Genomic DNA, 13,148 nt, shown 5'->3' with positions numbered 1-13,148 from the left:
TTTCAAGGATCAAGAGTAACCTTTACAACTCCATAGTTTTCACTTGGTTAAACTATAACCAAAACCCCTTTAGAAAAGGATAAGAAAGTGTAAACAAGAAACATCTCAAAAGGAAGATGTTTACAAAATTAAGCTCACTAAAACACAAACTATTTACAAGAGAAAGGAAAAATAAGAATGAAAAATTCTTCTCTTGTGTTTGATTGTTTGGATAGGTGTTGTTCACATTCTTCAAGTGTCTTGAACATATTTTTATATGTTGGAATGAATTAATAGCCATTTATAACCTTTTGGAAAGGTTTGGAGCCGTTGGAAAACATCATGCACACAAAGTTTCAAAATTCTGGGGAAAGTTTAGAAACTATTCGAAAGAGCCGTTGGAAAAATATGACTGTTGAAGCCAAAGTATCGAAACTTTAGGGAAAGTTTCGAAACTTTTGAGATAGTTTTGAAACACTTGAAAAGTATTGAAACTTTTTGGACTATTGTCTTGGAAAGTTTTGAAAATCTTGAAGAAGTTTCGAAACTTCTGGTCAAAGCTTGTTTAAAAAGATAGTTTTTGACATTTTGAGAAATACAAGACTTTGAAAAACATTCTAAAGTATTTGAAAGATATTTTTAATATAATTTGAACTTAAAAGACTCATTTTAAAGTTTTGATAAAGTTTAGAAACATTGAACACATATCTTTCAAATTTAGTTGGACTTTGAATTATTTTTGAAAACTTTAAATAAATTCAATTTAGTCCAACAAACATTTTGCCCTTATTTGTTATATCAAAATATAAGTTCTACAATCTCCAACTTTTTTATATAACAAAACCTTTGAAAAATAGTTTTTGGCAAAACTCCCCCTTTAATAAAACATTTAATGAAAAAGAGCAATATTTGGAAAATATTAAAGCTCCCACTTTTTTCATTATTGAAATTGAATTTTTTCAAACACATACTTCTCCCCCTTTTTGTTATATAAAAAATAATTCAAACTTTAAGGTACAAAATAACAATGGAGAGTAAGTAGAAATTTTAACATTAAAACTTTTTGAAAAATCAAAAGCTCCCCCTCAACAAATGCATTTCAAGAAAAAAATTTAGACACTTCAAAGAATATTGAATTTCAACAAAGATGAACAAACAAGTTAGTAGCATATGAAATTCAATATATCCAAGTCTAAACTACTTTATGCAATTTAGCATGAGACATTAAATATCATATGCATAAAGCTTTTCAATATGTTATGTATTTGAAAAAAAAGTGATATCAATTGTTAGAGAGAAATCATTTGCAATGTAATCACATGCATAAGCATTTAAATTTAAGGTCAAAAATAAGAATTTTTTTTTTTTTGTTTAAAACAACATGAGAAACAATTTTGACCAAAAATCATTATGATGAACTAAAAACTTATGAAAAATCATTGAAACCTTAAAATGTTCATCATAACATATTTTTAACATACGTGAGCCAATAAACAATGTGTAAATCATTCATCTTCAATATTCATGCATGCATAAAACTCAATAGGCAACCAATATACAAAATCAATCAACTTTAAGTATAGAGGTTACCCATCATTCTTTTGAAGTGTGATTAGAGCATTTAAATTTCTTCACTTTTATCACAATTACTCTCACACACCTACAAGAGACATTTATTTGGATTTTGGTATCCAAATTGCTTTGGATCCTTGATTGTTCGTACTAATGTCCCTTGTTCCCTTTGAAACTCAAACTTGTTTAATTTTGAAACATTTTTCTTTCTTTAAAGGACAAATATGTTCCAAATGACTATGATAATGACAATGTGAACATTTTAATCATATTTGTAGGACTATGATTAAAACTAGGGTAAATTACTCCTTTAGTATTTAAACTATCAATTTTTGTCCATTTTAGTATCTAAACTTTTGATTTTTTTTTTCAAAACCATACCTAACGTTTAGTTTTCATATCATTTTATTACCCTACCGTTAAAAACTTAACACGTTTAGTGCTTAAACTATCAATTTTGGCCCGTTTTAGTACATAAACTTTCAATTTTTTCAAAATTTAACGTTAAATTTTGAATGAGACACTAAAATTGCATGCTCATATACCACAATTGAATACCTATGTAACTTCAATTCCTACTTTTTTTTCACTAAAATTGTTCTCTTCTTTTATTTAGTCCATTAACTTTCCATTTTACTCAATTTGTTTTTTTATTACAATTGTTTACAGGTTCTTTCTTCTCATCAATTCATTGACTACTTTATACTTTTATCAATATTTTACCCTCAAAAGGCTTTCTTTATAATATAATATTATGAATTTTTTTTTTTATAATTTTAGATTGTATTTGATATAATAAGAATATAAAATATATACATATATCTTGTATGGTTAGAAAAAGTAAAAAAAATTGGAACAAATCATTGCCATAATACTATAAATAACTATAATAAAATTGGTATAGAATTTAAGGGTGAGCAAAACTCGACTCAACTCGAAAAATTGTTTTTTTTTTAATTTTGAGTTACTCGAGTTAATTTGAATTATCAATTCGGTTTTCGAGTTCTAGACAAGTTGAAATTTTGAAATTTCTAGTTACTTCAAAAACCAAAGTTTTGACTAAGTATTTTGATAATTTTACGATTTAGTCCCTAATTTAATTATTCTTCCAATTCCTTCTTCATTTTAAGTCTATTTTTACTAAATTTGAATTGCGTGCTCCTAAACCATCATAGAATTCATATGTGCTTTCAATTCATATTTTTTATAACAATTTTTTTATTTTTCAATTTAGCCTCTCAATTTTTTATAATTTCTTTATTTCTTCAATTCATTCTTTATTTTAAGTGTGTTTTTACCAAATTCTAACCACATGTTCATGTACCACAATAGAATACCCATGCAACTTCAATTCTTATTTTTTTTCACTAAAAATATACTCTCTTTTTATTTAGTCCTTTAACTTTGCATTTTAATCAATTTGGTTTTTGACTATACTTGTTTACAATTTTTTTCTTCCCATCAATTCTTTGACTCCTTTATATTCTTATCAATATTTTACCCTCAAAGTGTTTTCTTTAAAATATAATATTATGAATATATTTTATAATTCTATATTGTATTTGATATATTAAATAACATTATAATGTGAAAAGAATATATATATATATATATATATGGTCATAGAAAGTAAAAAAAAATTGTAACAAATCGTTGCCATAATACGATAAATAATTATAATAAAATTAGTATAGAAATTCGAATAACTCAACTCGAATTTCTTAAACTCGTCTCAACTTGAAAAAATTTAAGTTAAGTTTGAGTTGTAAAATATGCTTTCTGGCACTCAGAAGGTGGAACTAATGCTAGTTGGAGCTTCAGAAAACTGTTGAACCTTAAAAGAGAAGCACAAACTGTTTTTTCTACAGGAGCAATGTCGACTCGCACAATATGAGATGAGATTAGAGAAAAGAGAGACAAAGTTAATTGGCATAATCTAATCTGGTTTCCTCTACACATACAAAAACACATTATGATTGCTTGGATGGCTATCTTGGACAGACTATCAACTAGGAATAGGCTTCAACAAATGGGCATTATAATCGATGGCTTATGTGTTCTGTGCAATGAGGATCGAGAGACAAGAGACCACCTATTCCTAGAATGTCCACTGGCGGATTCCCTTTGGAAGGCCATTCTGCATCTCTCCGGATTCAGGTCACCTTCTTTGTCCTGGAACAACTTGTTAGCATCGGCTTCTCATGCTTGGAAAGGTAAATCCCTACTTATCACTATTTTAAAACTTGCATGATGTGCATTTCTCTATTCTCTATGGGAGGAACGAAACATAAGGTTGTTCAAAGGAAACTCTAAAAATGCAGCTGAAATTCTTAAAGTTATAAGGAGATTGTCATAATTCAACTAAGAGGTCTGAATATCAATAGACTTGATAATGTTAATATTACTCTTTGTAAGAATTAGAGTATTAAATAACTTATACTCTGTTTTGTGAATAGGTTGTTCATGTTTTTAGGTTGATTTTCTATTGATGATTGTTTTGTAGCAGAACACTGCTCATTTGGGTAATAAAAAATTTTAATTATCCAAAAAAAATATGACTTGTCAACTTGAATAATTCGAAATTTGTTAACTCAACTCGACTCGACTCAATCGAATGCTCACCCAAAAAAAAAAACTCGAATAACTCGACTTGAAAATTTCTCAAGTTAAGTTTAAGTTGTAAAATATGACTCGTTAACTTGAATAATTTAAAATATTTTTATTCGATTCGACTTGATTTGATCGAATACTCACCCTTAATCGGTAGATGTCTAATTTTACTAGCCATCTAATTTTCCTGCAGTGTGAACAGGATATCGCAAACAAGGAAAATCAATGAACCACTGTGTATTCATAAGAATTCTATCAAGTTTTCTGGTAAAAAAACGTGTCATCCTGATGATTAGACCAAGTATAGAAGGGTCCACTAAACGGATGATCAACAAGGCTAAGCTCCTCCACACAATCTTGAATAACACACGTCTCAGCAGTAGGCGCCTCAGAGTCCCCCATACCCGAACTTTCAAAGCAGGAAATAGAGACATTAGTCTCCCCCACAATCCAAGGAATAATAGCCATATCAGCCTCCCTATCCTTCAACTGCTGCCAAAGAGACTGCCTAATCACTCCATCGTTACTGTTATACACAACAATAATGCCAAAGTTAATACCTCTAAAATTACCAATCATCGAAATAGACTACTACTGAATACAAGCATCTCTAAGATGAACTCCATTCCTCCAAACCACTCAGATTCGACCATTACTCGTATTATCATAATTTACCATTCAACTCCATCCAGTAAAACTTCCCTTCACATTTTTATTAAGCAAACAAGCAACATCAATGTTAAGCCTACTCAGACGCTTCACAATATGAACTTGTTTATGTAATGCATTAAGCCCTCTAACATTCTAAAAACACAAATTCAAGTTTTAATTGACACATAACCACTACCTCCAAACCCCTCACAATCTTTTTTATCTTTGTCCAATGATCTTTCATTTTAGCCTTCATCTCATTCAAAAGATTTGCAACATCAAAGCAGCAGCCCGCGATTTCCGAGACTGAACCTCCACACTCATAGACAAGGCATTCTGATCTTCACCCAACAACTCAAATATATTCCGAGTAACTACCCCTTACTTACACAGTTAATTCTTGATCCTCGACCTTTGCTTAGTAGGTTGAGAAGAGCTAGCAGCTCCCACACTTACACCATTAGCAACATTTGAATCAATAACCTCAGCACTTGGTCTTTGATTCCTAAAATCAATCTTCTCACTCACACCCTCTATTAACACTTCAACGCCACCAACAACAGTTTCCCCCTAGCTATACCAGGTTCCACTGCCTTAGCGCTAACAATCTTCACATAACTATCATCCTCATTTTTCTTAACCTGTCAAACCAATTTAGTAGCCTTAACCTTACTATGACAAACCTTATCAACATAAAAGACGAAATGCGATTCTCGATCGAATCTTGATCTTTTTTTTTTTCTATTTCTGACCCTCCTTTCTATCTCGACAAAAATACACAATTTTAAATATTATTATAATATTTACAAAATTTACTACATCTTTGAATAGAAAATAATTCAAAGTTTTTACCTTTAACAACCGCAAATGATTAATCAATTTGAATGAAAATAAGTATAGACGTGTTTAATCAACAACTCTATCATTGAAGCGAATACAACATTGATGAAAATGATGCTATTGGTTGGACTAGCAGTGGTAATACTAGTAGAGTAGCATCACTCGTCAGTAGATATATGAAGCAAATATCAAATTCGATTGCATTGTGTATAATAACTTTGTATCGGGGCTAGAGAAAGGTAAAATAAAAAGATTTGGATTTTAGTCCACCCTAGTTAATACCTACATTTGCCACTTGCCTTAATGGCAAATGAAAAAAGTATCTTACTTGATTTTCTACATAGTGTATTGTCAAAGATCATGTTGTTACTAGGAACAATACATATGCGATATATGTTGAGGTGATACAGAAGTAGCAAATCAGATAAACAGTATATATTTTTTGGCATCATCAATTTTTCTTACATGCCAATTGCTGCTGCATGTGAGATACATACATGGCAGTGACACGGAACTTGGGAATACAACTAAATGCACAACACACTTGAAAGGAACTGGTAGCTGTGGTAATACAAATGAGTACATTTTGGAGCATTAGTCTTCATCACCACCGAGATCACCCCATCTAACATTGTACTTGGCCGCAAGATAATGTGCTCCCACTGGTCCTCTGCTCCCGTAAGGGTTCAGCTCCGGAGCAATCTTTTTTTCTTCGAGTTCCTTCAACAACGGCGTAAACAGCGACCAAGCAGCATCGAGCTCATCGCTTCTAATGAACAACCTCCGCTCCCCTGCTATTGCATCTAAGAGCAGCCTCTCATATGCATCTGGGATTTCTCTCAGATATCTGCATGTCATAACCGGCGTCCTAAGTTAACATCATAGGAGAATCTTGGAAGCGAATAAGACGTTTCATACCGAAAATATCTGTTTTGATAACAACAGTGGCAAGGATCGTTTTTACTATACCGAACATTGTAGCTTCAACATCAAGCTCATTGTTGATACACTTTGCATTTGAGTTACGCGCAGGTCAATGAACCAAAGCATCATATTAAGTTCATGAATAATTAATAATCTCCTTACCTTGATCGATAAAGCAAGTTAAGGTCACTGCGGTCTAATCTCATCCCAAGACCAGGAACTTTGTTATTGATCTTCAGATAAATGGCTTCATCAGGTTGCACACGCAGCACAAGCTCATTTGTAGCCTTGTCCAAATCAGTTCCGAAATTCCGCTTGTACAGATTACCTGGAACGTGTCTGAACTGAACTCTGATCTCTGCCCTGGATTTTCATATCCACAACTTTTCAATCCATCTGATTATAAGGATGATCACACGGTGTAGGCCCTCAAGATAAAAATCAATGAATAAAAACATACACCTACCGCTTCAGATGGAGAGCTTTTCCAGCCTTCATAAGAAAAGGGACACCATCCCATCTAGCATTATTGAGAAACAAAGCTGCTGCTGCAAATGTAGGTGTGATACTGTTACTCGGTACAGTCGAGTCATCGGTGTAACCTGGATATGTTCTACCACCCTTGTTGTGACCCTTATACTGACCAATGGTTTCATTGATCTCAGAACCTTTACCTGAAAAATACCAGCCATGTTGTACCGGATTTTGCAAGAATAGAGTTACTGGAAAATCGAAAACAACGCAAACGTAAATCATGTCGAAGGAAATCCAAATACCTTTTCATTCCTAATGTCCTCCGCATCCAAGCTGACAGGAGTCTCCATTGCAAATAGTGCCAGAATTTGCAGGAGATGATTCTGCATTATGTCCCGTATGATCCGGTAGTTATCGACACAACGGGTAACAGCATACTGTGCTTTTAGATATAACATGATAGAGATTAATCAAATTACTTCAGCATGATATCGCTCTCACCTCTTATCGATTCTACAAGTTAATGTTGTACAAATCATATTCCTGAGCTCTTCATCTGTCAGTTTAGTACGAGCATAACCAAAAATTATAAAGTTTTGCAATAGCAAGAGAAAATAACATAAGAACAAAAGACTCGCTAATCATTTCTCCACCATACATAAATCATGTAGACTCCGGTTAACCAAATGCATTGGCAAAACTATGTTCAGAAATGAAGAACATTACCTCAGGAAGCCAATCTTCATAGTAAAGAGCAAAGAGTGCAGGAAAAATTTTCTTTTTAGCAAGGTCCCCTCTCCAACAACAGTTATGCTGAGAGTAGAGTGAGCTTCCTCTCCATCTGAGATGTCGATGAAAAAATCGTCTTCTTCTTCTGCAGGGTTGATTGCTTTGGCCAAAGGACTTCCATCCATACCTAATCCGAAAAGCCCTCGAGGGCTCCAAAACAAACGAGAATCCTAAAACATAAGGCCAAAAATCACATGATTTACAGAATCCTAAAACATGCTTTGAATTGACAATATCAATAGCATCATAAACTATTGCTCCATTGGACCAAAACCATATTAGCACATAGCATTAAAACTTTCCAGAAGTCACATAGCTAAAAAAAGGCGGCTAATATCATTCAACAATTTCAAATGCCAACAGATAGGCAGCTAATTTTCAAACATAAAACAGACCATGAAACAAAAACAAGAAGTAATTTAAATTGACTGACCACCCTGCGAAGAAACTGCGTTTAATGGATGTCCGTTGGAGGATTTGATCTGGAAATGGTTTCTTGTATGGATTATTGGACAAACTTGAGAAACCCTCTTAAAGAAACAACATTTTCTCGGCTTGAATTCAGAAGGGAAAGCACGGGAAGAAGATGAAGATGAGGAAGAACACGGTGTAATTTGTGCAGCCATGCAAATTATGTCAATGAACCAAAAAAAAATCCTTAAACAAATGTCAAAGCAACCATTTTGAGTGTATTGTTGGATTTTATACCAAGTAAAGAAAAGAATGTAAAGAAAATATCTTTGGAATGGTGGCCTTTAGAGTTGTTGAAAAGTTGATAAATACTAATGAAATCTGGAATGTGAGGTCGGGATTTTGTTCTAATCTTATCAGGTTTTTTATTTATTCTTTTACTATGTAAAAATGGCCTATTTCATTTCATTACCTTTGAGCATCGCGGATTCGTTTATTCGGTTGAAATTCATTGAAAACGTTGAGAGATTAGAAAGAATTTATGGGGCAAGTTCCAATCTTCATTTCCTCAACTTGAATTTCCTTAGTTTGGGTTCGTACGATATTTATTCTCAACTATAATAAAATACTAAATTATATGTGTATTGGATTATTTTTTATAATATTACGAAGCATCCGGTTTTAGGTTAACTACCATAAATGTGAAGAAATAAATCGTTATCTTCGTTAATTATGAGTCAAGGTAGTATTTAGAGTATGGGTAAATTTCAAATTTACCTATCCAATTTTTTACTCTTATTTTGATCACTAAAGTTTAAATATTTTAATTTACATTTTACGTTGAACTATAAATGGAACGGTGACATGGGAACCAAGTGTGTTAATGTAGACTATTTTTTTGTTGACTCCATGCGTCATCCACGTTATTTTTTCCCTTTCTTTTTACGATTTTATTTTCTTTCTCAAAAGATGAAAATTTTACAGTTTGATCCCAATGTCAACTAGCGCTACAATTACTATTCTCTGGCGTTTTCTCCGATCATTCAAGATAAACTCGTCTCATTATCTCCTACCACTGTCAGTGAGATGCTAGTGTCAAATATGAGTATGTTTTCAATACAAAAGCATTTAACTTATTCCAAAATTTCATTCTTTATGAATACTTCTACAAAACTCAGAGCAACATAGTCCTAACATCTGTGAACGTGCAAGATTCAGTGTACGAGCTAGAAGGTAATCGCCAATGCAGCGCAACAGTCGGGAAGCTATGCATGAAAAGGAAGAGTTCTGAAGGGAACTCCGAACCTCTATTCCTCTCGAGAAAATAGAACATACTGAACTCAACTCCGATATCTCCATGCTGTGAGCTAACTAAACGAGAATTGACCGACTGATTCATATTCCGGTAAATCAGGTATGTATCAAACTCAGGTACGAACTTTTAATAGGCAGCATAGTCTGTTACCAGTAATCGCCGCAGGAACACTTGCCATCTTCAAAATGATGAAATCTGTTCGAGTCCCGAAGTATAATTAGCCTACTGACGATCTTTGATATATACTTAAATGCCACGTGACAATCCCCGCAAACACGAAGGTTTTTCATTATCCTGATTGGTAATCTGGAATAGCGTGTGAGAACAAATGCAACTGCAAGTTTCTCACTGTGGTAGCCAAGGAGTTCCTCTTTACTCTCATGTTCCAAGTCGTACAATGCGAATCTTGTCTGTGGAACGTATCCAGCATCTCTCATTTTTCGGTTAAGTTCCTTGAGTTTTGCATAGATCAAATCAGTATCCGGGTGCGACTTATCACCTGCCACGAATACGTGGATGCCGTCTTTCATCGTGACCCAACTACAACCAGCTTCTTTCTTTGCGTTGCCCTTCTCATCGCCACCCTGGCCTCTGCTACACCATCCCACTTTCCCCCTGAAGCATACATGTTAGCAAGAAGGACATAGTTCACTGCATTTTGAGGTTCCAAGTCAAGGAGCATCTCAGCTGCCTTCTGACCCAACTCCGTCTTCTGACCGTTTGTTCTGCAGCAAGCCCTAAGATTGTCCTCCAAATAAGAACATTAGGCTTAATCGGCATGGTATTGAGAAAATCTTCTATTTTGTCAAGTTCACCAGCTCGCCGAGGAGATCCACATACATGAAAAATGTTCCATCTTGGGAGTCAAACCATACACTTCCTTCATAGAGTTGAAATGAGAAAATCCTTCATTGACCAATCCCACATGGCTACAAGCCGATAAGACCCAACAAACGTTACGTGATCCGGCAATTGACCATCTAGCTTCATACGCTTAAAGAGCTCAAGAGCTTTGTCTCCATGTCCATGACGAGCGTAGCCTGATATCATAGAATTCCAAGAATATACGTTCGTTACCGGCATCATATTAAAAAATCTCGAAGCATAATCTATCCTTCCACTTTTTGAGTACATGTCAACAATTGCACTTCCAACTACAACATCAGATTCTAAACAAGCTCTTATGGAACAAGCATGAACTTCCATGCCACGCTCTAATGTTGCAACTGAAGCACAGGCGCTTAGAACAGTTGCGAAAGTGAAAACCATCCAGTTTTTGACCCTTCTCCATCATAAACCAGACTAAATTGACCGCTTTGTCCAAGAGTTCATTATGTATGTACCCAGAAATCATGGAATTCCAACTAACTTCGTCTCTTCTCTCAGACATCCTGGAGAAGATCTTCTCGCATTCATACATCTCACCACATTTTCCATAACACGCCAAAAGTGCATTCTCGATGGAACTGTCATTCGCAAGTTCGTGTTTGAGTGCTAGAGCGTGTATCTGATGGTTCAATTTACTGAGTGAAAGAGATGACGCTGCCGCAAGAATGTTCATTAAGGTTATTCTGTTAGGAACCCACCCATAACACATCATGTCCAAAAAGTATTTAACTGCTTCTGAAAATGAAGACTCTGAATCAGCTAATGCTCCAATCACAGAATTCCATGAAACTTGATCATGGCCCAGCATCAACGAGAAAACGTTCTTGCATTCAGAAAGGCATCTGATAGTTGCATATAATGCAAGAAGAGCGTTTGATACCGAAACATCCAGATCAAGTCCCAATTTGAGAGCTTCACAGTGTACCTGTTGTCCGATTATGCTCCAGCCCAAGCTTGCACATGAACTTAGAGCACTTATTACCGTATAATTCGAAGGCATTAATCCAGTTCGTCTCAATGCATCGAAGCTTGTTACAGCATCTTCAAAACACTCATTCTGGTCAAGACCAGAAATCATGGTATTCCAAGAGACTAAATCCTTATTAACCATAAGTTTAAAAACAGAGCTAGCTGCAGTAATATCACCGCATTTAGCATACATGTTAATAAGTCCATTTCCAATTGCAACAACTGTGTCGTTTAAGCCCCTACGAACTAAATAACCATGAACTTCTCTACCTTTTTTTCTCCCTTGTTCTGACTTGGTAAATTCAGCAAAAGAACTTAATAGAATAACATAAGAATCAAAATTTATATCAACCAAGTTCATCGTCTCCCTAAAAACTTCAGTTGCTTCTTCACCACATTTCTGCCTTACCAATCCAACCATCAAACCATTCATAGAGATCGCGTTCCTCTGACTCATTTGCCCAAAAATCTTCATAGCATAGTTAGTTAAACCAAACCTTGCAAATCCACTCACCAAAGCACTACCCACGTAGAGATCTGAAAGGAACCCAGACTTTGTAATCCTACTAAGCATTTGGTCGAGCAAAGAGAAACCGAAGTCAATGGAAGAACAAGTAGCAGTTATCAAACTCCCAAATGTATATTCATTAGGCTTGAAACTGAATTCTATGCCCTCTGTTTGCATCCTTGAAAACAACTTGAATGCAGCCACTGCATCTCCAGTTTGTGAATAAACTGATATAACACTGTTCCAAGATACTGAATTTTTAACCTGTAAATTATCAAAAATGCGACGAGCATCAGAAACACACCCCAAACAACTCCCATACATTGATATCAGCACATTACAAACAACTACATCAAACGAATACTGAGATTTTGAAATCAACCATGGATTTGCAAACCAAATTGAAGACCACAGGATCCGAGCTCCTGACAAGCTCGAAGAACACTGCCAAAGGCATAATGAGTAGGCCAAAAACCCATAGAAATCATCTCTTTAAAAGCCCCACACGCCTCATTGGGCATCCCACTTTGGCTATACCCTGAAATCAAGCAAGCCCATGTAACAGGATTCCTCTCACACATTTCGTCGAACACTTTTCGCGCAGACAATAAATCACCAGCTCTTACATACACATTAATAAGGGTGTTCGACAAGTACAAATATCCATAAAACCCATGTTTTAAAATCAGCAATTGAAACTCTTTTGCGTCGGTTAAGCTACTAGCATATTTGTACCGAGTAACCAAAGATTCGCATAGCTCGAAAGTTGGCGCTGAGAATGATGGAGAGGAAACTCCAGATTGAGATGATTTATAGTGATTAATCAAGTTTCCAATGGGGTCAGAGAAGGAAGAGAAGGGTTGATTAAGGGATCGAGGTTTTGAGGTTTGCAAAGAAGTTGATTGGTGGCGTACGTGGCCAATGAAGTGAAAGCAAGTGATGAGTTGCTGGCAATACGATTGGGAGTTTGAATATACGGTGGGAAGAGAAACCGGAGCATGGCGGCGACGAAAGTCGACCTTTCTGTTTCATGCTTTTTGGCGCCCCTTTGTTTTCATTCAAATTATCAGCTTCAACGAACTTGTATACTAAATGGGTCAAGAGTGAAGAGTCCAAATATAACACTGAAAAGTTCTCGTTGAAATCAACAAAAAATGCTTTAAGATTCAGTTTTTTTTTATCTATTTATTTTGGTACAGAAACAAAAACAAACTCCGC

The 13,148-nt window shown here is 34.9% G+C and overlaps 1 protein-coding gene and 1 pseudogene across 1 annotated transcript; both read right to left on the bottom strand.

The window, feature by feature from the left end:
* Nucleotides 1–6,236: 6,236 nt before the first annotated feature.
* On the bottom strand, nt 6,237–8,609 carry LOC120133217 (annotated as a pseudogene).
* A 924-nt stretch (nt 8,610–9,533) lies between these two features.
* Nucleotides 9,534–13,000, bottom strand: LOC120133098 (putative pentatricopeptide repeat-containing protein At5g09950). Its single transcript, XM_039149748.1, is given in 8 exon segments — nt 9,534–10,130; nt 10,133–10,300; nt 10,303–10,400; nt 10,402–10,510; nt 10,513–10,828; nt 10,830–12,310; nt 12,313–12,759; nt 12,762–13,000. Coding segments are annotated over 8 exon segments (3,207 nt in total). The 5' UTR covers nt 12,931–13,000; the 3' UTR covers nt 9,534–9,711.
* Between the last annotated feature and the right edge of the window lie 148 nt (nt 13,001–13,148).

Source organism: Hibiscus syriacus, unplaced genomic scaffold, assembly GCF_006381635.1.
Source record: "Hibiscus syriacus cultivar Baekdansim isolate YM2019G1 unplaced genomic scaffold, ASM638163v2 tig00110577_pilon, whole genome shotgun sequence".
Taxonomy (NCBI): domain Eukaryota; kingdom Viridiplantae; phylum Streptophyta; class Magnoliopsida; order Malvales; family Malvaceae; genus Hibiscus; species Hibiscus syriacus.
This window is presented reverse-complemented; position numbering and strand designations above follow the sequence as displayed.